This window comes from Silurus meridionalis, chromosome 2, assembly GCF_014805685.1.
Source record: "Silurus meridionalis isolate SWU-2019-XX chromosome 2, ASM1480568v1, whole genome shotgun sequence".
In the NCBI taxonomy this organism is placed as follows: Eukaryota; Metazoa; Chordata; class Actinopteri; order Siluriformes; family Siluridae; genus Silurus; species Silurus meridionalis.
Genome location: NC_060885.1, coordinates 20271475 through 20296256, shown reverse-complemented (window position 1 = coordinate 20296256; position 24782 = coordinate 20271475). Strand labels below are relative to the sequence as shown.

The 24782-nt window shown below is 39.5% G+C and overlaps 2 protein-coding genes across 3 annotated transcripts; both read right to left on the bottom strand.

The window, feature by feature from the left end:
- Positions 1 to 1582: 1582 nt before the first annotated feature.
- si:ch211-198a12.6 (uncharacterized protein LOC563253 homolog) lies at positions 1583 to 6848 on the bottom strand. 2 transcript variants are annotated; one of them, XM_046875854.1, is made up of 3 exons: positions 6714 to 6848; positions 5833 to 5963; positions 1583 to 5048 (listed from the first exon to the last, which is right to left on the bottom strand). In XM_046875854.1, exon 3 carries the CDS (start codon positions 4911 to 4913, stop codon positions 3333 to 3335), a length of 1581 nt encoding a protein of 526 aa, XP_046731810.1. In that variant the 5' UTR covers positions 4914 to 5048; positions 5833 to 5963; positions 6714 to 6848; the 3' UTR covers positions 1583 to 3332. The 2 variants fall into 2 exon arrangements, with proteins under 2 accessions (XP_046731810.1, XP_046731801.1); XM_046875845.1 differs by lacking the exon at positions 5833 to 5963 and having other exon boundaries at positions 6714 to 6842.
- A 2995-nt stretch (positions 6849 to 9843) lies between these two features.
- stox1 (storkhead box 1) lies at positions 9844 to 24096 on the bottom strand. The gene is made up of 4 exons (XM_046835753.1): positions 23555 to 24096; positions 13021 to 13173; positions 10589 to 12866; positions 9844 to 10296 (listed from the first exon to the last, which is right to left on the bottom strand). The coding sequence occupies exons 1-4, from the start codon at positions 23877 to 23879 to the stop codon at positions 10143 to 10145; spliced, it is 2910 nt and encodes a 969-aa protein (XP_046691709.1). The 5' UTR covers positions 23880 to 24096; the 3' UTR covers positions 9844 to 10142.
- Between the last annotated feature and the right edge of the window lie 686 nt (positions 24097 to 24782).

Here is a 24782-nt window from a genome sequence, read left to right as displayed (position 1 = left end):
CAAAGACATCATATACATTTGTGACCCCCCCAACTTTAAGTTTGGGAAAGAACCACATGTGGAAACCACACTGGAAAAATCAGGTGAATAACTGATGCTTTTGTACTGCTTTTAATGGAATAAATGTTCTTATTAAATGCATGTGTCAAAATATAGAGCACTGTTAAAACCTCTTGCAGCCTTCACAGCTCTAAATTAGAAACATCCTCTTTTTAGTGTTTTCCTGAAAAATAAACCCCACAAGGTTTTGATCATTCAAACTTGTGGTAGGTGGAGTTTCAAGAGTTTTGATAAGCTTGATAACATACACTGATCAGCCACTACAATATAAACATCCACCCAAAAGTATGTCCAAGTTACTTGAAGTATGGACTCCACAAGGCCTCTAAAGTTGTGCTTTGCTATCAGCCACCAGGATGTAGGCAGCAGAACCTTTTCATCCTGAGGTGGTACCTCAATCAATCCAACTTCTTTGTCAATCACATCACAGAAATGCTCTGTAGAATTGAGATGGGGAATTTGGAAACCACACACATCAGTGAGCTTTGAGTGCCCATGGCTCATTGTACATTTCTTGGAATACTTTCATAAGCACCAATTATTACATACCAGACACGTAGCACAAGGCCTGGTATAATGAACATGTTCTGACCCAGTAGTCATTTAAATTGAGAAAAGAATAAGTGTTACAAGTTTTGACTGAATGGTTTACCTGGAAAGTCCAAACTTCACTAATGCAAAAAAAAATATTTTATTTAAGAAGAAAAATTAACACATTTTAGCTATCTTCTGGTATCTGACTGACCATACTGTCACTTAGGGGCATGCTTATCTAAGCATTAAAAAATAAATAAATAAATAACATTATATATTGAGACAAAAAAGGAGATAAAAACAGTGGTTTCTGAGGGCCATGACTGTAGTTCTAAGACTATGGGAGCCACTGTAAAAGCATTGCATAACCCCAAAAAAATCTGTACATAGAAAATTTCACTGTAGAGTCACTGTAGAGCCATGACCGATGTCTAGTCAAAGGAAAAGCATAAGAGGGGGGAGACAGAACAAAATCTACACCCAATTAATCACTACATTCATTACATAATACATTCATTTTCATTTGTGCAAAGTGAAGGTGATCCATAGCAGAGTGGATTAGATAGTGTGAAGGTAAAATGCATCAGCCAACGACAGTTTTCACCTCCGTACAATGCATTAAACAAACGCATTTTAAAAGGTCTTTTTTTCTTAACAGTAATTTTGAACTAAGGACTAACATTATCCTGTATTTACTGAACCAAATTTAATAAATTAAACTCACGAGTGAACGCAAACTACAACTACTGCAAAGAAAACCCTGAACTAGATTTAGTTGCCTTATTCAATCATTACAGTAAATGTCATCACCCCAGTTCTACACAGCCCTGTTATGAAATTTAAATGAGCAAATTGCCAATGGAAGGAAGAAAAAACTTCACAGAAATACAAAATAACTAAATTTCTCACTTGAAATGTTTCAGGAAACAGAAGAGACCAAAAAAATAAATTCAGAAAAAAAAAAGAAAAGCAAACGTAAAACAAAACAGGTAGTCAAGAACCTTTATTTATCCATGTGTGCACCACTCAAAGATGGGGTAAAGACATGGAACAAGATCTGACCACTTAATAGGGCAATCAAAATATGGATCAAAGGTGGTGTAACTTTTTTTAAACCTTTAGTTTTTCTACAATGTGACCAGCGGATGAACAGAGAAATTAAAAGACAGCAGTAACAGCAAAAACATATATTCATATACAGAAAAGCAAAACCAAAATTACCTAAAGTCAAAAGTAAAATATGTTGGTTAGTACGCAAACATAGGGAGACGAGCCAAACCTTTTTTTTTTTTTTTTCCTATTACAGCTCAACATACATTTCTACACAGCATGCAATAAGGCACCTATCTAATACAATGAAAAAGCCTATGCTATGAGTTGAAGCACAGTTAATCAAAAAGAAAAAAAAAGGTTCAATATAATGTTCACTCCCATAAAAACAGTATTACTCTTTTTCCCTTTCAGATTACCCAAACCATATTAAAAAAATACATCAGTATGTAAAAGATCTTCCCCCATACACAGTACTTTAAGTAGAAAGTGTATCTTCTCGGAATTTCGAAAGAATGAAGAGCGCAAGCTATTTTATTGTACTGATAATTACACACTATTAGACTAAATTTTGATAAATTTGCTGCATGTATCCAGAATATAAGTTAACTACAGATTATATATATGGATGTCTGAACTAGTTCTACGGCGATGACATTAGGTTTGAACGCAAATATGCAGTTCACCCATTAGTATCAAGCTGTTAAGTACCAAAGGAAACCAGTTAAGCAATGCTTTCGAGGGAACATTTAGATCAAATTACATTGAATATGTATACAACTATTTATAATCCGTCAAAACTAGATATTCAGAAGTCAGGAAATCGGAAAATTCGAAAGAAAAGACTACATTTGTCGCTCTTAACAAGCCCAGGTAAGTTTTTGCAGCTCAATTTAAAGTCTGAAAAGTTCATTACTGAAGTTATGCTACTATTTAACTGTCTTTGTTCAGTTCGTTTGACCCCTGCTCAGCCGATTTTAATTGCTGCTGAAAACAATGGTGACTTGAGTAACTTTGGAACAAATTTTATGCAGACTTGCAGTGCCAACAGCTTACCTGGAGCCAGTAAAACGTTCAAGCACCATCTTATTCTCAAAATGAAGATGGTTAAGACAGACTGAGTCATACAAAAATGCTCAATGTGTAAAAGAACTGCACACGCGCCTATACACATGTATATAAAAATTAACACCTATTTACAAATGGTAGTTTCTGAACAGGCCATGAAAAAGACACTAAGTAAAGATACACAGACTTTGGGGGTGTGTGGGTGGTTGTTTCCTCCAGTATCCCAAACAACTGGTCACCAATTGTATGTCCAAATCTCAAAACAGGCTTTGAAGCTATCTGGCATAATTACTTTTTAAAGAGTATGAGCAAGAGCATAAATGGTCATCAAGCATTCAATTGCTACATTATTAGAGATGTCCAATTAAAAGCAGCAAGCGATATATGCAAGTTGCACAGGATCAGCGTCAGCTCAAGGTCAATCAAACCAGTATTTGAAAATCATCGCTCTTTATGTCAGGTTAAAGGACACAACCAGAAGTTTCTCTTTAATTATAGCCTCAAGATCTGTCGCAAAATTGTATTTCTTCCATTTATTCTAATTATGAGGTTAGATTTGGGGTTGGCCTGAAAACAAGTTGGGACGAACTGCAAAATAACAGCCACTTTTGGTGGTGAGCTTACTGATCAATGTGAATTCTGTGGTGCCTTGAAAGAGAAGAGGAGTGATTGAATCCTTTTCCACACTGAGAACAACGGTATGGTTTCTCACTCTGCAGAATCCTCTGTTTTAAGATGGTAGTAGGAGGGAATCCTTTTCCTGTGGGAATAGCACTATAAGAGGTCTTCTCATCCAAATGGACACGTTGGTGTCTTGCAAGAGAAGAGGAATGATTGAACCTCTTGCCACAGTGGGCACAAGTGTAGGATTTCCCATCAGAATGAGTCCTCTGGTGCCTAGACAACGATGAAGAGTGATTGAAGCTCTTCTCACAGTGGTTACAGCTGTATGGCTTTTCACCTGTATGCATTCCCCTCTTCATGGGGGTCTCAAAGGGGAACTCTTTATCGGGCTGGGCGTACATTTTGGCCTCCAAATGGACTTTGTGGTGTCGTGACAGGGACGAGGAGTGATTGAAACCTTTGTCGCACTGAGTGCATCGGTAGGGCTTGCCACCCTGGTGCACCAGTTGGTGTTTCTTCAAGTGGCGTTTTCTTACAAAACTCTTCCGGCACTGGTTACACTTATAGGGTTTCTCACCAGAGTGGATTCGCTGGTGTTCTCTCAGGGTGGCTGCTGCAGCAAAACACTTGCCACACTGGGAGCATCGATGTGGTTTGTCACCTGCATGGGTCTTCTGATGCTGTTTCAAATTGGAAGCCGTAGCAAAGCCTTTCCCACACTGTGGGCAGGTGAATGGCTTCTCACGAGCATGCAGCTCCTGGTGTTTCTTAAGATGGCGTCTGCGGACAAAACTCTTCCTGCACTGAGTACATTTGTAAGGTTTGTCATCAGAATGCATTTTCATATGCTCTCTTAGCGTGATAGCTGCAGCAAAGCTTTTCCCACATTCTGAGCATCTGTGTGGCTTTTCGGGGGAGTGCAACATCTGATGTGGCTTAAGATTGAACGCGTCGATGACTCCTTTACCAACCATCTCCACGCCAGTGGTGGCGTAGCCCTTCTCCTTCATGTGTATCTTCATATGACCTCTCAGACTAGCTTCCACAGCAAAGCTCTCACCACACTGGATACAAATGTAAGGATGGGTTGCTTTATGCATTTCAAAGTGTTGATGGAGATCGGTCATGCTTCCGAATATCTCCCCGCACTCGTTGCACTGAAGACCATGAGCCTCATGAATGATTACACCGTTCTCTGACTCCACTGTCAGCTCTCCTCCATGGTCCGACTCATCCTTCACCACATGGTCTGGACCAGCTCCACCCATCTCTGCCTTCAGCAGCACTTCACCAAGCAGAGCCTCGCTTCCTTTCATGTCTGCACTTCCAAAGTACTGTGGGTCATGATGTATCTCAGCCTTGGTGTAATCATGGTCTGTTTCCGTTACAGCATCAACACAAGCCACGGCACCAAGATCGCCGTGAATGGCTTCTAGGTCAAGCCTTTTGTCCTCTTGAGTCATAATCTCGGTCTCCGCTCCATAATGCAAGTCACCGACTTGCGTGTGAGTTATGACACACTCAGACCCCAACGTATCGAGGCCTGGTGTGTCGCACTCAGTCTCTGACTCGGCCATCAGGACACACTCCAGCCTGACGACTTCCGTCTTCCCGTTTAAGTGAAACAAAGCGCTGCTCTAGGAGCACCGCTTTCTCAATCAGAAAAAATGCTTGGGACCTTCTCGGTCAGCACGAGCCAGGAGGTCTCTGGCCTGTTGGAAAGACAATAAAAGACAACCTTACAAATGCACATAATGAACACAAAAGCTCAGGAAAAAAAAGTTAAGGTCTAGTACATTTATCCAAAATAACCCTGCTACAACATTGTTCAATTTAATACCACATCTGGTTGAGTTTGTAATGCAGAAGATTATTATACCTGCACCAGGCTAACACCTGAAATGTTGAAGTGCTACTGAACACACAAAGACCACATTATAGACTAAACACATTACTCTCAGACAGACTGATATTAAACACAGAATGAGTCTGGTTATAAAGAGGGGATAACATTTACACAAGCATAAACAAGTCTGCTATGACCATTGGGCTAGTTAGCAAATCTCTGTTTTGCTAAAAACTCGCTAGTGTTAGCCGATACAGTCATTTTGGAGCTAACTTAGCTGGCTACGTATATGTTAAAGCAAAGTTCACCTGATTTTATTTCAACACAGAGCCATTTATAATTATTATTAAAGTTAGAGTTGATGTGGTATTAAACATTTTTGGGGAAATCTACAACAACAAAACCTGTGAGCAGTGAAGTGTATAGACAGTAATAAATATGGGAATAATATTGTGGGCTAGGTTAGCTGGCTAAATAGCTTGGCTAGTTAGCTTCCAGAAGCACGCAATATCAGCTAACTAGCTGGCTAACTAGCTATTCTGGCTAGGACATAAACAAGTAGTGTATATTAACTAGATCGTTTAAACTCAGTGTCGTGCTTTATCGTGTTTCTCAGAGCCGTGCTATAATGTTGGCCTCGGAAAACTCACGTTGTGACTCGGCCTCTTCAGAGATTTCCACCGCCTTTCCCGGTGGGCATCTTGTGCAGCTCACACTGGAACTGCTAACTAGCTCTAAAATGGCTGCCGCTACTAGCTTCCGCCCTCACCGCCAACTCGAGCTACAGCGCAGCCATTGAGAGGGAAATATTAACAATAATATATATTCATCGTAAAGTGGAGAATGTACCGCGTTTGACGCAACATTAATATACAATACGAAGCCAGTAAATAGTTTATAATCCGCTGAACTGAAAAACAAAACTGATTTCTGTTAAAAGGAAAAAAATGGCTAAACGCTGCAGAACCGCCACGCAAAAAGCCCGGGAAAGGCCCGCGTCTTACATAACCTCCAGCGCGGTGTCTCTGTGGGGATAAATCCGAGGAAACCGTCCAAATCCGCTACTGTAGCACGGAGCTAACAGGGCTAAGAACCGGGCACGCTTTGTATATGCTCTCGGAGCAGTGAGAAAAATGCTAACGATGGGAAACATTCACAGCTCTCCCGTGAAACAACATGGCCTACCGTCGTGCTAAAGCCCCAGACCTTCACCGCTCCGTCTAAAGCGCACTACAAACTACCGCCATTAAACCTCTGTGACGTCTCGAGCGCTCACACCGCGCAGAGTCACCGGGACTCTTTACAACACGCTCAAGAAGCAGAAAAACGGCGAGATGTATTCATGCGAATCCGGATTTACACTTACACACATCGAACACTGGTATTATAGCACGCTAATTAGCCGTTTAGCTGGCTAGGGCTCAGTAAAGTTTAATCTGGGGAAAAAAGCACCGGACAGACGTGAAAACGAACAATGATATTGTTATTATTGATACAAATTGTAAAGAAAAAAATATATATACTTTCCAACCTGTTAGTGTTCTACTCGACGTGAGAGACGGAAGGAGTTGATGTCTGAAGGCTTCTGGGAAGAGACGGCCTGATGATTCTGAGCTTGTTTGCGTCTACACACACACACACACACACACACACACACACACTGTCCGTACGCAGACGCTCCGACTCCTCACACTTTCTGGCGCCAAGTGCGTTTAAGCGCATGAGCAAAAAGACGCGAGCCGCAACACGCCAGCGCTCTGCTGCCACCTAGCGGACCGGTGTTACTGATATGATAATATGATAGATATATAATTGATATATATATATATATATATATATATATATATATATATATATATATATATATATATATATATATATACTGTATAATATAATTATAATATAATATACGTGCATATTATATAAATCTCTACCTGACTGTATTAGACTGTATAGAAAGGACATTACTCATAATCACACACTCCGGTTTTCATGATATTTCTCACACTTTGCTGTTTGTATTGTGTTTTTTTAAATGATTTATAATCACACTCTTTGTGTCACCCATATAAGGACGGGTTCTCATTCAAGTCTGGTTACCCTCAAGGTTTCTTCTTCATACCATCTAAGGATTTTTTCTCCTTGCCAGTCGCCCCAGGCTTGCAGGAATAAATACACAGTGCAAATAATTCAAGATTTGTTCAATAATACTTACATTCTAAAAAGCTGCATTGAGACAATGTCTATCGTCAAAGCGCTATAGAAATAAACTGGTATTGAATCGAATTTATTTTATTATTACATCTAGAATGAAAACGTGACTCAACTCGCCATAATGGAAAATCAGTGCAAATTTATTTTTGTGCAGCGCGAAGGTCAATAAAATGGAAATAGAATAGAAATGTTTTATTCTCTCTGTGCGGCTCAGTAGCGAATGATCCGCGGCCCGGTGTTTGAGGATCCCTGGTTTAGGGCATAACTGAAAAAAATATTGGGAAATTAAAAAGCAGCCACATCAGAAATCCTCTTTAAAACCATCTTGCTATTGACAGCGCGACTGAGCTCGGAGTGCATTTGTATTATTTATTATCAGTGTCTGTGCAAGTGCTCAGGTTTTCTGTAATGTCTTTAAAGCCGTGCAAAACATTAAAAAGCTGACCGCGCTTGTTTTGCTGCTGTGAGGTGATTTAAAGAAGCGCTAAACTTCAGCCTGACTCATGAAGTCATTTTTGTTACAAACAGCCGCTATGGGGCGCTATAATTCCACACTTCTGTAGCAGTGACTGTATATACGGGTGGAGGTTCAACCGAAAGTGCTGCAGTACTTTAAGTTTAACCCCGCCCACTTTCATATTAGTCAATGGGACAGGTGGGAAGCTTCCATTTTATGTTCCACAAATTGTTTGTATCACTTGACCCCGATATCTAACCCCAATATCTTCCCCCTACATTTAAGTTTTGGACATGACAGACTACAGACGAGTCTTATTAATGTGCATGGACTTTCCAGCACAGACTTCATGCTCTAGCCCTTCATTGCCTCTCCATTAACCATTTTCTCGATCTTGTATAGTACAAGCCCCGGAGAGTGGGCCGGGGAGCACCAGTGGTTTTTTGCATGCAAAAAATTCAATGACTGCAGTGTAGAACTGTATCAACAGCTCCTGTGGCAGACCATACTTTCTCAATTGTTATAGAAATTACATCCTTTTCTGGGCCTTTTTGAGAACAGAGTTTATGTTGGACTCCCATTTCAGGTCTTGAAAAATAGTAGTTTGCAGAAGTTCTTCATAGATGGCACAGGGCTGTTGGATACTGTGAGGGAGAGTAGTGTTGAGGGGTGTTTCCTAAAGTCCACTATCATCTCCACAGTTTTGAGTGTGTTTATCTCTAGGTTGTTCTGACTGCACCATAGCACCAGCTGCTTCACCTCCTGCTCATATGCAGACTTGATATGAGCGTGGTATCATCTGCAAATTTCAGTAGTTTAAAAGACGGGTCACTTGATGTGCAGTCGTTCGTATAGAGGAAGAATAGTAGTGGGGAGAGGACACATCCCTGAGGAGCACCAGTGCTGACTGTCCAAATACCAGAGGTCCAAGTCTCACCTGTCGTTTCCTGCCTGTCATGAAGCTAGTGATCCACTGACAGATTGCAGGGGGGTATAGTGAGCTTACAACTTTACAGAAATCAATATCTAGAACCGCTTCCAGAATTCAGGAGGTGGTTTATGGATGTGGTGAGGGAAGACATGCAGGTAGTTGGGTTGAAAGAGACAGATGTAGAGGACAGAGGGGTATGGAGACGGATGATCCGCTGTAGCGACCCCTAATGGGAGCAGCCGAAAAAGAAGAAGAAGAAGAAGAAGAAGAAGAAGAAGTGTGGTTCATATTATTTGGTAAACACACATGCTCTACCAAAAATAGTTTCCTATAGCATAAGTGAACTTTGATAGCTTCTTGTTCTGTTCGAGCTAATGTTGATATTAATGTTACAAGATGCTTTCAACTTGCAACTGCAGCAGTTGTATAATGCAAGTTGTGTGTTATTAGGTTTATGGATCAGTATGTTCTAGTAAACAGACAGAAAGAGCAATAGGAACAAGACAAAAGAGAAGTTTTCTGTTCTCTGACTAGAAACTCCCATGAAATTCAATATAGGCCGCCATGAGCTTCCACGTGTTTCCTCAGTTGCTGCAGGGTAAGTAGGTGTGCTTGGTAATTACAAGACAAAGACATTGAAAATAAAAAAAAAGAATTGTAATGCTGATACCCTTGCAAACATTTCATCCGATTAGTGTCATGTGTAGTAGTAAAGCATTCCAGTGTATTTCCTGCCATAATTTTATTTGCATAACACTGCATTAGGGTCTGTTCTTTTTTCATGCCAATGTCAATGCCACATTAGGCACACATTTAAAAACCATGTTGTTTACTTAAAGTAACTTGAATACTTACACTTAAAATGTTATCTTGTTCAAGAGTATTCTTATGTTACATTTTGCAGACAGTATCTGTGTTAAAATGCAGTAAAAACTACTCATGTTGAATATCTTTGGGCACTCTGTAGTCAGTAATCAGTGTACTGTAAAGCTCTGTTTAATGTTTACCTGAGGGTTTCAGGTTCCTCTTATTAATGAATAAAACACAGAAGCCTGGAAATCGCTCAGTAAACATTTTTATTTTTCTCAGTTTACAAAGGTTTTCATATTTTGATTTTGAAGTGTAAAGGATTAATTGAACTAACACCACCCTCTTTATAAACAGAGTGTCTTAGTACTGAAATAGCTAATAAGAAAAAGAAAACCCCTACCTCAGTAGTCCAGTTACCCCAATATCACACGTACGATTCAATATTGTATTAACAAAAGTATTTACATGTAATAACTATAAATACACACATTTATACAGAAGTAAATTAATGAGCTCAAAGCACCGCGTGTGAATCCACACCCAGCTGTTCACACATTCATGACAGGTGTGAGCTGGAGCAAGGAACTTTGAGGATGAATGCCGTTGGTTTTGGAGTGGAGCTTTTCAAGGTTCTCCAGGAAACTATGCCGTTTCAGCCCTTTCAGTATCACAGAGTTAGGGGACATAAGACTCATGCGTATTCTGTAGATAGAAATAGAATGGCAAATGCAATTAAATTAATAAATAAATATGAATATGAATATCATTGCATTCATAGCAATTTATTATATTTTATTATAAATGTACATTTATTTCAATTGCCTATATTCTGTTTGTATCCACTGCTATTCACTGAATTAGCACAGTGATTTTGTAGACAGTAAGATAGCAAATGTGACACAATGAAAAACATGGTGAACTTAATAAAACGTCTTAAAACCACTTTAGTTTAATTTAATACATTTAAAATTCCTGACCAGTAAAAATGACTGACCTTGGAGAGTCGATCCCACTGTCTGCTGTATTGCTTTGATTCTCGGCTGTTTCACCTGTACAAGCTCCAGTACCATCACAGCGACTCGGATTTGCAGGCTGCAGTTTATCAGCGGCCACTGACTGAATTTGGTTATAGTCCTGTGAGTGACAAACCCAGTGGCTGGTTTGGTCATCGTCTTCATCTGCAGACTTTTGTACTGTTTCAGTATCAGAGCCCCTCTCACTCATCTGACTGTAATCAAAGATACTGATGTCCAGGGTATCAGTGGGGTCAGAATGTCCTGGGCTGGGCTGACTCAGTTTCTCATTCGCATGTTGCAGGTTTTCTCCAGGGCTGCCGTCTTCTGGTATGTGGGACAAACCAGGCTTGTGTTCAGTTTGAGGCCACCTGTATTCATGAGGTCTTTGTGTGGCGCGTTTGGTGTCTTGCTGAAGAGTTAATATGTTTTCTTCTATAAAAGAGCTGTCCCAGTTTGCATCGAAACACACTGGCTCACGACAGCGGGATGTGCCAGCATGAACTAACTCATTGGCATGGTCCTCATTCAGGCAGAGAGAGCTACATCCATCGTCATCATCTTCAGTGTTCTGATAAATGAGCTGTTCTGCATCGGTGTGTACTTCACTGTCTGCTCTGTTTGTGTTTCTTTGTACCCTCTTCTCATTGTTCACACTGCTTGCTATGCTGCCAGTTTGATGATGTGAGGAGAGGAGGTCAGGACAGTGCTCAGATTCCTCCTTACTGTTAAGTAGATGAAGAGACAGTCTACACCGAACTGTAGGCTTGGACCATGACGCGGGTAATTCTGTTGCTTTGTATGATAGTGAAGCAAAGTCTGTACCAAGCCTTTGTTCAGGAATGTCTTTTAAATCTCTTTCTTGTAAAATCTGTATTGTTTGCTTCGCTCTCCCATCACTGAACTCTCTTCCTTTCTGTTTGACTTTATCTTCTATCCTCAGTGTGGTGTTCTCAGGGTAGAAAGAGCTGTAGTCTCCAGGAAGTTCTTGGATTGTTTTAGTATCTATGGCGGAGTCCAAATTGAGCCCTCTTTCATGAAGCTGTTCACATGACCTGTCAAACAGCATGCAGGCTTTCTGTAGCTCTTCAGTGGCCTCTTTCACATGGTGAGGGTCCCAGGACTTTGATCGGTGGCCTGCTCGCTCTCGTCGACTAGAAGTCTTGGCTTCTCTCCTCCTTTGTTCTTTATGATTGACGGTTGTATCACATCCTAGCAACGGCTGAAAAGGATCCTCTATGCGTTTCTTATAGACAAATTTTGCATCCAAATCTGTGCAGTTCTCGTGATGGTCAGGCTCGTTTAGGACTAATTCAGGCCTGAGGCGAGATGGGATGAGATCATCTCCCTGTAAATTCTCATCACATGGAGCATCCTTACTCTTTGTCCTCTGTTTCTCTTTTGCTGAGGGACCTCTTCTCTTACTCCGAATGGCCTTAGAGGCTGATCTTCTTGCAGGAGGTTTAGCTGAATGGTGTCTCTGCTTAGGAAGCAGGATATCTGTGGACATGCCTTTGTCAGTAGTCAGGGCTTTTGTCACTCTAGCTGCCTTCTCTTCCATTTTTTTCATCAGGACTGTATGACGGACAAGGTTATCAACAGTTAGCTCAGGGTTGATCCGTTTAATTATAGCATGCTCCAAATCTCTAGGAAGGTTATTAAGATCATCCTCATCCCTGACTGGCCATTCCTCAGGTGGAAACTGTCCAGAGAAAGTGGCATATTCCTTCTTTAGCTTGTTTTCCTTTTTCCCTGTGTTGCGCCGAAACAAGCTGAGGCCAAACTTGCGTCCGGGTTTTTCCTTGTCCTTGCGGCTAGTGACGGTAGACTTGCTGATTTCACTAGCCTGGTAGTCTGCTGCTGTAGATGTGGACTGGTGCTGAACAGTTGGCTTGGATTCTCTGGGCCACTTAAGGCTTTTCCCAGTGCATTCACTTATGCTAATAGACTGCTCTTGGACAGAAGGAGGAGCAGTTATTTGAGGTGTGAAGCAACTACAGGACTTACAATGAGGCATAATGGGTACTTCGGTAGAAGCATCCATGCAGGTCTCATTGCTCATCAAGTATGTTATAGGAGGAGGAGAGTGTTGGTCATTGTCATTTGTCCACCAGTTCTTCTCCTTTGCCAAGTTGTTGGTGATAAAGTATGTTTGAGGTGTAACAATGAAGTAGCCCTCTCCAGTGTGATAAATTTTCCTTTCTTTAATGAGAGCTCCCAGAGCATTGTAGAGAATATCTTGAGTGGGAATGGCCATTCCTAAAAACAAAACAAAAAAAGAAAGTCATAAAGAAATATTAATTAATTAATTAATTAACACTGCAGTGCTAAATATCTGACATATCGGAACAATATACTAAACAATATACTGAACAATATTAAAACCAGTTATGAATTTGTTATAACATGCTACCTGGATGGGCCTTCATCATATGATTAATTAGTGCTTCTTGGTTGACCACAACGTGAGCAACATTCATGTCTGATATGACTGAGCATAGGACCTCAGACAGTGGAATGAACTGCGACTGAGAGATAGGTGACATCTGTACTGGAGATAAATCACCTGAGAAAAACACGCACAAAAAAATTAATATTTATTATGCAGAAAAAATTTACAAATTAAAAATAAAAGAAGTCATCAAAGTTGATCGAAACAAACACAAAGAAAGTCATATAAAAATTGTGTCCAGACATGACACAAGATCTAAAACCACATAAGATCCTTAGCCTTGATGCTCCGAGCTAGGATATAAACATAAAAGAGTTTTTTTTTTTACACTAGGCATACAACTTAATTACAGGGAAAAAAATTTAAGTTATAATGCAGTGACATTTTTATGAAACAGAAAGTATTCTGGAACTTTTGCTTCTTTTTGTTGGTGTAAGAGAAAATATTAATTCAGGCAAGTACTGATGGCAATTTTAATTTTAATAAATCAATTTATTTAGTAAATTAGTTTACAGCAGAAGTAACTTTTAAATCCCATTAACATTGGTGTACTTGCATTTGTCTGCTTTTTCTGTTCTAAAGTTTCAGTCCTAAATCTTGCCTGAAAGTTTGTTACAGTAGAATAGCACCAGTATTCACTCAGATCTGTAAAAATGTGATTGAATTCTTTATTGTAATAGTATTAGTTATATGTGCTCTGACTAAGCAAACAAAAGACATGATTTCATATAGGTATCCATGTTTTTTCCCCACTTTGCATGTCAAGTGTCTCTAGGTGGAAAATGACATTACTACAATTTACAAATTACAAATTACATGGCTCTATGAATGCTGCATGAATTGCCTCAAAGCGTGAACAAATGGGATTAAGGAGTTAATAAAGACAAATCAATAAATATAATGATACCTGTATTATATCATTGATTTTCTATGCCAGCAATGTAGTGCCTTTTTTAAACAGCAACAAAAAAGTGAATTACAGCCAGAAATGTTTTTTTAAGCTAAACCATCTTTCTAACTAATTAACCACAAAGGATTAATTATAATCAGGGGATGGATTACAGTCTTTCCTTTCCACATCAAAGTTGAGGGTGCGCACACACACACACACACACACACACACACACACACACACACACACACACACCACATACAGGGGTACATATAGTTAGTATGATTGCATCTATTCCAACATTAGAGGGATAATATTAAATAATTGCAGCTCACAATGTGCCACATATGGTAGCTGAAACCCCCATATATGCTATTTCTGACTGCATAGTAAAAGTGTTGACTTCCTTTGCAGATCCATGTAATTATCAGAATGAAGATAATATAATAGTCCTTTTTTTATTTTAGTTCAGTGTTTAGAGATAACACTCATTCCCATTCTTGTTTTCTTGTTCTACAATCTCCCTCTTGGCAGCACAGGATTGTAGTGAGTAGTCTTTCTCTGCTACATCTCCAGGGTCCTAGGGTCAATCATAAACTTGGTTTATTTCCTGTGAGGAATTTCTGTTCAGTTTCTTATCCTTCGCTAGGTGTAAATGTGTGTGTGAGTGCATGGTGCCCAATCCAGGGTGTAGTCCCACCTCACATCCATTAACCTTGACCAGGATAAGCAGTTACTGGAAGTGAGTGATTATTTTCTTTTTGTCAGTAACATATTTCAACCAACAATCTGAGGCCAGTGAGAGAGAAACCAGGGGAAAGAATACCACACTTCGTTTATAAATGTGTCTTATTTCACTGGCAGGAGCAGGGCCACCTCTAGCTATGAGGACACTGATGCCTTGGTTATTTTGGAGGTTTTCTCATATAAAACGCTTCCTGCCTTTATATTCAGTGAGGAAACTGTGACATCCTGACAATATGGTGTCAGAAGGTAGTCTCCTGTTTACAGGCAAACTTTCTTATCAACCATTGTACTAATTACATAACAGCTTTCCTGGATAGAACATTTATTTATATTGGTTCGTTAAGCAAAAACATACACTTGTTTAATGTAAACATAATAATTAATATTCCATTTCTTTATTTTACAACAAACAGATGCAATAGATCTAACTAAAAACACACCCTGGATAAGAGAGGGAGAGCACTTTAGAGAACAATATTACCATAACCACATACAGTGCTTTGAAAACCTTCCCCAAAACCATGTTCGCATTTTTACTGTGCTTTAGTTGGACAACTTTCTAAAACAAATGGAAAAACATGAACGAATATATAAATGTAAATGATCACTACTGGGGAGTAAATGTAAATTTTATTGTAACTTGAGGCTGCCTTCCTACATTTAAACCTTTGTTTCATTTACAGCAAATTCACTATCAGGTACCATGGAAACTACACAATGTGGCACAAAAGCGTGAACAGGGCGACAGAAGACGAAGAAAATGTACACTAAGTACCGATTTCCATTTGGGATGGAATTTCTAAAAATAAGGTAACACATTCTGGACACCATCTGAGTCAAACAAGTTTATCTCAGTCTTTTCAGACCACAGGACATGGTTCCAGTCATTCATGCTCTTGGACAGGTCTTTAGTAATCTGTTTTCAGACTTTCTTATGAGCCTGCTTTAGAAGATGCTTCCTTCTGAGATGATGGCCATTAAACTGACTTGTTGTATAGTCTGAGCACTGACAAGCGGACCTTCTGAAACCTCTTAAACAATGATGGCACAATCATGCATCTGTTTTTTGAAGCCAGCTTCTGCACCTACATTGTCTAGTTCACAGTACACAGTATGTTGACTCTTCTTGGATGGACACTTGCAAGGTGTGTTTCGAATGGAACCCGTCTTGGAAAACCTATTTATGGCTCTGGCCACTGTTCTGTAACTCAGTTTCAGGGTGTTGCTGATCTTCTTATAGCCTCGGCCGTCTTTGTGGAAAGCAACAATTCTAATTTTTAAATCCTCAGAGAGTCTTTGCCATGAGGTTCCATGTTGAACATCTAGTGGTCAGTATGAGAGAATTGTACTCAAAGCACTAAATTTTACATGTTTTAATAGAAGATACACTAATTTGTATGGTCCTGTCAAGCAGACAAAAACATGAGCATGATGAATAGGACATGTGGCTTTGCATGGTTACACGACGTACAGCTGTTATCACTTAGTGCTGTACTGCTGTACAAGCTGCACATTTACTACTCTAAAATATATCCAAGTTTCACTTCTATGGTATTGTCCCTTGAGAAGATACACTATATATACACTATATATACACACACTACTATATATAGTGTATATATAAAGTATAAGTGCCAAGTGAACCAGCATCTGAGGCAAGCTTATGATGCAAATTTTAAACTCATGGTAATAAATGCTTATTTATCTGTGAGTTAATTAACAACTGTCAAGCAGCCAAGAAAAACAGCATGTCAGAATGTATCGTCAGGAGATGCTAATACCGGCAGTCAAAGAAAAGCTTAGAAGAAAATGACCGGCGAGTGTGTCAGTTCGTTGGCCGTGATTAGTCTGCTCTGCGATTGGATACTCGACGCATGTATGGGGTATGGGCGTGTTTTTTCACAATGAGATGGACAGCCTAGGCTAATTAAATCCAGATTTGCTGCAGGTGATATATGATATGCCATATAAAAAAATATTTTTACATTTAAAGCATTTCTTTATATAAGACAAAAGTTGGTCTTCAAAAAGCATTTTTCCAAAAGTTACACTTTGAAAATTACTCTCTAAATATACACAGTATATTATATATACAGTATATTATATATATATATATATATATATATATATATATATATATATATATATATATATAGTATATTTATGCAGTATATTTAGTCACCTATGTGGTTTAAGTCTTTTTTTTGCTAGGTTTTCACATTAGCAAACCACAGAGGTAATTAACTCTTGATGTAGTAAAACACATAGAGAGCAGGGAGGGTGTAGAGGGAGATCCCCAGAACTAATAAAGCTTTGATTTTAATGTGGGGAGCCTCATTCCTCATCACAACCACAAACAAGATTTCCTTCAGTCCACTCTGCTTAGTCTAAAAGTAGTTAGCAAAAGCAAATGCCGAGGCATTTCTCAGAATTTGATTTTCACTCTGGGAGGGGGAAGGTAGTGGATAAAAGCTAACCTGTGCAAGCTGCCTATATGAAGCTCAGGCTGTTTAACATGTCTAATGTGTGGTTAGACCTGGAGACATCAACTATTGGCTTAGATTAAAATTTTCTTGAACCTACACTTACAGTGATGGCACTATGACATGATTACTTAGTCTGACAAACATATCTTTTACACAACTAGACAAATCTGGGTCTAATGTAAACCAAATATGAACCTCTTAGTGGGAAAGCATTTTAATAAACTTCGTCTGGACGTAGACATGATTTAATTTTGATATAATGATAAATTTGGTTATAACATGCATTTTTGAAATATTGTGGCTATTCTGCTTCTTATAATAAATAACGTATTCATTAATTTAAATAATTATATCTTATAATATAACATCTATAAAAAACTATAAAACCTTATTTAAAGCAGATGATTTGTAAAATCTTTACATTTTCTCCATTTCACTGTTCATGCATTTATTTACAAGGTATATGATATACAAAAGCTATACATTATATAATGATATATTATATATTAGCATTTTTTCCCCCAGCTTCTTTTTAATGTTTTTTTTGCTGACAAGGCTTTTGTGCACCCACCATGAAACATAAAATTGTTTAGTAAATTATATTATATCGCCCACTTCTACATGGAACTACTTGCTTTCCCAAACTGTTCCCCAAATTGTTCCTGAGGTACAGATTTTTTTTCACAGTACTTTAATCTGTTATTAATCTCAGCTCTGTCTTTCCTCAACTTTATCTGCTTTGTACCCACACACTGCAGGATCAATCAGCGCTGCTGGCAGGAGTTGTACGACTCCACCTGGTCTCAGGACAGCTTCACTATGTAACGAGAAGAACGAGTCTGATCGTGCACACCATGCATGAAGAATAGAGGCAATAAATCCTGCCTCATCAGGTCTAAGATTAATTGATTTTCTTGAAAAAAAGAATTGATGTTGAAACCCACTGCCCCTTACTCAAATTCCACTGCGGTTTTGCTCAACATCAAAAGCCTAGAAATCAAAGCTCTCTGCATCTGACGTGTTGTTTAGAAGACATCCAGGTTTTTAACTAAGAACAATCATGAGCTGTCTTAATCCTTTTTGCATCTGCTTTTATCTTATAGGGTTTAGTGAGCTAATGCATGCATCACCCTTCATTTCACTACAAAATGAAGGTTTCCTGGTGCAGCATTTGATTTGATGAAACCTGCTCTATTTCAGTAAAGATCACAAGAACAAAGTGTTCTTTGTAAAGTTGTAAAGGTGGTGGAATCCAGATGAGCTGCAAAAAATATCAGTAAAGAGGTGAAATTTTGCAGACATGAACTGGCCATCCATGTGTTAATAATTATGTTGTATCATAGGAGGAGCTGTCTAAAACTGGTATGCATCAATGACTTCTAGAGTGAATTGAAGTGCTCCTAGTCTAGGTCTAACCAAACTATCAGGCTTTTCTGCACACCAGGCATTTAAACTTTACACCGACTCTGGTACATTTCACACAGATTAACTTTTATTTTATGTTCCTCATCTTACCACTCCATTTACATGCTGTTCCACTGGGTGATCAGGTTATCAAATATGGGTCTCTTTCAGATCACAAAAAGACACCATTACCAAGTGAAGAGGCTGGAACTCATTTTGCAGACATGTGCAATGATTAACAAAGAAGCTCTGGAAATTTTGCTTCACATAGTTAAACTGATACCTGACAACATTTATAATTTGGGCAGATAAAAAGGAAAGATAACTTAAAAAAAATATATATATATATATATATATATCTCTAAGTTTGCTTAGTGCTTCTGTTTGCTTTACTGCTATTGATTTAATACTTAAATTATCCTGATGAACTCACTAATAAAGAAAGCAAAATAAAGACACAAACAGTTAGCAAATTCCCCAGACAAAATAGCCAAGCTACAAAATGACACTGATGTGTACTCGTACATTGTTGAGAAGATTCAAATATAAATGTGTAATAAATTCTAATATATTCACTGCAGCCAGCAGAGTAACCCAGTAACCTGGTAACCTTAGAAAACATCTGGCATCATTTTACAAAACAGGAGGGTCACTAACATTCGTAAACTAGTGCCAAATGGCACTGTTTAATAAATACAGAGAAAAGTTAAGAAAAGACAAAGCTTTAAATATAAAAAAGATATTATTATTATTATAATTATAATTATTATTATTATTATTATTATTATTATTATTATATAACAATGTCATTTACACAATCAGCAGGTAATATACATGCCCATTCGCCAGTTTAAAAGTAATACACCCATATCAAAGTGTAAACTTTATTTTTTAAAAGGAACATAACCTTTAACATAAATATATTCTCTGCATCTTCACCCACCCTGATGCTCCCAGGCCTAAATTGCATGTTTGACAGGGAAAGTAAAAAAAAAAAAAGCTGATTTTTAGACATTTTAGTCATTTTGCTGATGTTTAGACATTCCAGGTGTTTCAGGCTGGTCTCACCTCCAGAAGCTGGTGGGGCCTAATGTTTACAGCACTCACACTCCACTAATCAAGATCCATGACAGTAATTCACACCAGATGAGAGCTATTTCCTTAAACTAAGACTGAACTAAATCAGATTCCAATTTTGTTATCCTTACACTGGGGGGCCTTTACCAGTGTAACAGCTTAATCACAGTCTAAATCCTGAACAGCTTTAAAGTTAAAAGCGTGGTATGTCTTGATTTCAGTCAAACAAAAGCACAAGGCTAAGGCAGTGCGATGGGAATCACTTTTTTGGAGACAAAAAAGTATTCACCGGACTCTAAATTTAAACAATTAGTCTCTAAAAAATATTCTTCCATAAGAAAAGCGGCAGGACAATGAGAGCAAGGTGGGATTCACAAAAAAAAAGATATTCTGTTTAACTGAAAGGAAGTAGGTTATTTATTTGTTTATGAGCCTAGATTTCTGGTGGCTTGCATGCTATAAATATGTGCCCCTTCAACCAAAAGGATGCAGCAAGTGATGTCCAGTGTACTTCAAAACAAAGGTCAGTTTCTAGACTTGATGCCAAGGTCACGTTCCATGTTAAAGCTTATAAAAAGAAGCCAAACTCAGCTACATCCTAAAAGGAACACAATCTCCTCTATTCTCCCTAATAGAAAAAAACCAGACACATTTTGATTTCTTCTGTGCACGTTCATGCACATAGACTTCCACAGCCAAACAAAACTGAGGTTCTACAATCAAAATGAATTATCTGAAGTCTGACTAATTTCACGTAAAAAAATGCTATTTTTTAAAAAGTGAAATTAGTCTGGGAATTGTAAGTAACAGGCAGAATTTCCAGAAAGAAGACAAATCAAGTGATGAGATCACATGGCTCAAACTCATCCATCTGCCTGCTGTCAGGGTTTGTTTAAATACAGTGATGGATAAAGGATACGGGGATTCATTGGAGAAACACGGTGAAGTCAAAAAGGCACCACACACAGCTGCTTGTGGTAGACTGTGGTTTGGTGTTTGGTTACCACAAGAAAACATTCCAGTGGTAGCCTTCTTAGAAACCAGATCCAGTCTCTTTATTCCAACACAAGGTGTCCAGAGAATGCAAGTGCTTCACATGATGATTCTAGTCATTTTTCTAATTTGTTTCGAATTATTTTTGATTCAGATCAATATATAGTAGCAGGCATATAAAGCTATTTCACATCGGGGCTTTGAATACACTGTATGCAACTGCATGTAGTCTTAACAATGCAATTGGCATGTTTAGTGTATAAACATCTTCACACTGGACCTTAATAATTCAGACAATAATGCAAGCTATGCCCTAATGAGAGAACTCGTGTTCTTTTACAAGCGTATGCTGGCTGAACTGGGCCTCATCTGCGCCTGGGGCAAACCTGGATGTACTGTTTATCTGCCCATGTCCACAATGAGCTCCATGAAGAGAGGAGGGGAACCATGACCTTTGGTTTCTGGTTAACTGCGAGGGTTTCAATGTGTAAGCTCCCAAGACGTTCCCCTCTCCATACAGCAGTCCAGCGTGAAGCCTGGTCATGCCTAATATGCTGAGATATAGGAGACGTGGCCCACGCTGATGAATGACCCCTCAGTTCTATGTGAGACATTTACAAAACATAGGGATCTGGGGCAAAGCAATCTGACTCCAAAACAACCAGTCAGGGGTGAGTTCTCCAATAAACATTGTCACACAGAGATTAGCTTACAGTTCCACTGAATACCAAAAACTCCTAATAATAGTAGTCAGGCAGCAGCTATGTTTGACATAAGAACTTGAAAGGAGAGCTTGAATGATACGATTTCGGTAAGAACACGCTTGACAGCCTTAAATATAACGCCGAATTCTGTGACGGTTCACATTACCGGCCGCTTTCGTGCATTCTCCATGGCTCTGTGTGAATGATTGCACTTAGATTGCCTCCTGTTGTGAGCTGGATCTGGAGCCACTCAATAATGCAGAGAGATCAGGCAACCATTGAGGGTGCAGCCTCAGATTTCACCAGATAAGCGCAAATTACAGAGATGGCCTTGACAAGACTTTTCACTAAAGACTATTAAAACATGTCAAAACATATCACATTGTTGTACATCAATTCGTTTTTTTGTTGTTGTTTTTTTTAAATACACAAATTATTTATGGTAAATTTCCTGCAGTTCAAGATCATTTGCATATGAAAAATTTATTAGCATTTAAACTAGCCATCTAAACAACTCTGCAATCAAAAACACCAACAAATTGAATTGCACAGTACATATTTGTGTCCTTTATGCACTGTAACATCAGTAAATAGAGCTATACTACAGACCATGAAACCAGCTCAGGCTGACAAAGATCAATTTTGAGTGCCGTGTACAAAACACTGTCTACGCTGAACACATCTCTTCATCCTCCTCCAAACCGAATTTTAACATGCAGCAGGGAACCACCCTTACACAAAAGTACACTGATAATGATGACAGGAATGAGGGGTGGTGGGGCAAATGAATCATCTCATCCACTGATAGGAAATCACAGACTAGCAATAAGCAGTTCCTCCTGGGGAAGCATTGGTCTGGAAAGAAAGACGGTTTAAGAAAACTGGCGTGATTTTCAAAAAGTGTAAAAGATACTAAGAATATAACCAGTGGCTCAGGTAAAAAAAAAAAAAAAAAAACACAGATGATGAGCGACTGAAAATAAAGCAACCGATGCATTCAGAAAACTGTAAAGAAAAGGTGAATGAATGTCTGAAACCTTATAAACTGGTCTCTTGGACAGCCGCTTGTCAAGATAACTTAGCGCTGTAGCTTTCCGTGAATAGATGGTAAACTACGCTGCCATAGTACTGAGCTCAGACCAAGGCAACGGCTTTTTGTCTGGCCTGAAGTTACAAAAGCACAATTGTTTACATGCCAGACAAGTTCAATCCCAAACCATTGCAGACAATCCCATTGTGTGGTCTAGCTCTACTCCTTTATGCTCTCTCTTCACATACAACTGCCTGAGTTGACCTCCACCTTCTATTGCCCTGATAGCAGGAGCAAATGGCTGATCTCACACAGTGCTGACGGCTTCGTGTGGGTTCAGCAACACCAGCGACCATGTGTGTGTGTGTGTGTGTGTGTGTGTGTGTGTGTGTTTGGAGCCACCACAGACCTTTCACCTCAACATGTGTCCAATGAAAATATAATTAACTGTTGTCACTGTACACTAAATGCTTCAAGACCAGCAATGTTCAAAATAACTAGGAATTCCAGAGCATAATTTACACACGGTTAAACTACACGCTAGGGTGTGTGTATCTGGGTCTGTGTGGGGGAGAGGGTGTTTTTGCAATGTGAGGGTTAAAGGCCATTCTGCACTTACATTTTTATTTCCTGTCATGTGGAAATAATACAGCAATGCTGCACGTTACCTTACCCTTCAGGCATGTTGAGGACCTGCAGTTCATGTTCAACTTGAGGCTTCGCTATTCTATACGGTACTATTTTCATGCTCACATGAACAAGGGAAGCATTATACAAAAGTATTGATTATGCATATCGACGGTCCACTGAGCGAGTGATGGTAATCGCAGTTCTGCATTTGATGCCTTGTTCGTGTAATACTGTATATTGGATGACACTGAAACATGCTCTGTTAATACAATGATACAACATATCTGCCGAGCTCCAAAAAAAATCTCATCAACCTACTGATAATAAACCTTTCTTTGGCGTTCCTCATTACCTTCCTCGTTCTGACCTTGGGAAGCTACTGTGTGAACAAACCTTCCCATGTCCTTTCCATGATATTCAACTGGCATTAGCTAGATTTTGCTCCAGAATCTCATAGAAACCTGTGCTCTGTACCCTTGAGCAGAGAGGTCTTATCTTCTCAGCTTGAGTCGAGGATTTTGGAGGAACCTACCCACTGCTTTGATGGTGAATCCCTTGGGTGACCTGAGAGCTCTGCGCATCCACGCTTCCCTCAGCACCTCCAAATTGGTTCCACTTCCTTGAATGAGCAGCACTGAATTTTCCATCCAGCCCTGGAAGTAAATTTCGGACATGGCCTTCACGAGCCTTTTATTCCAGAAGCTGCGCAGATTTTGGCACTTAAACTCCATGAAAACCTCGTGGCCGCTGCTGGCGCTGCTGCACGACGCGTCGTCGCCACCGCCGTCCTCCTTCTGCAGTACCACCGCGAGCGCGGCCGCCGACAGCTGAACCACCCGCTGCTGCGGCTGAGCCATGGCTGCTGGCCGCTGCTTCACCTCCGCATAGGGACTTCGATGCTACACCAAACACCACCGCGACCACCCCAAACACAAAGCTGTGTATATTATTATATGAATAAATAAATTTACATATATAGATGTCTCTGAACCCGCTCCATCCTCTCACATCGCTGCTGCTCAAGTCTGCATGGCGCTTTTCGCTCCCCAGGCAACCTGCGTTAATGACGTAGAGGAGGGAGGAGCCATGTGTCTTACCTTCCAGACACGAACCAATAAAACCCAGGCTGCGTCCTAAACCCAGGCTTCCATACTGGGGCACTAGGTAGTCTGAGAATCTGTGCAGAAATCCCTGCAATGCTGTTTATTTGGATAGTCTTCATGGAAAGGTCAAGTTCACCCTGATAAAGCAAGATTCATTTAGGACATGTCTTGTATTGGAGCTTTCTTAAACAATGGGATTTTCCTTTGCTTTGTTTCCTTTGCTTTTCTTTGTATTTGCAAAGATTTGTATGCTGCATAGTAATATCTGCATAGCATCTCTGTAACTGAGGCTGATGTGATTCGCATCTCGATGCACAGCCAACAATACGATCCGATAAAGATACATATGAAGCATCTACCGATACGATACGATTCACCCCTATTACGATGCAGTGCGATCCGATTTTGATTTGTTTCAACACAATGCCATTCAATGCAGTACGATGCAATCGAACAAATATGATGTTATGCAATTCATCAAGGTACAAATAGTTTATACAATAGTACAGGTAGTCGTCGACTTACGACCACGATTGGGACCGACAGACCGGTCGTAACACGATACGTACAGTACAGTACTGTGAAATGATGCCGGAAGCTGGTACGCTGTCGTACGCCGCGGCTAGCGATTGTGGTCGTAAAGTCGAATGGTCGTAA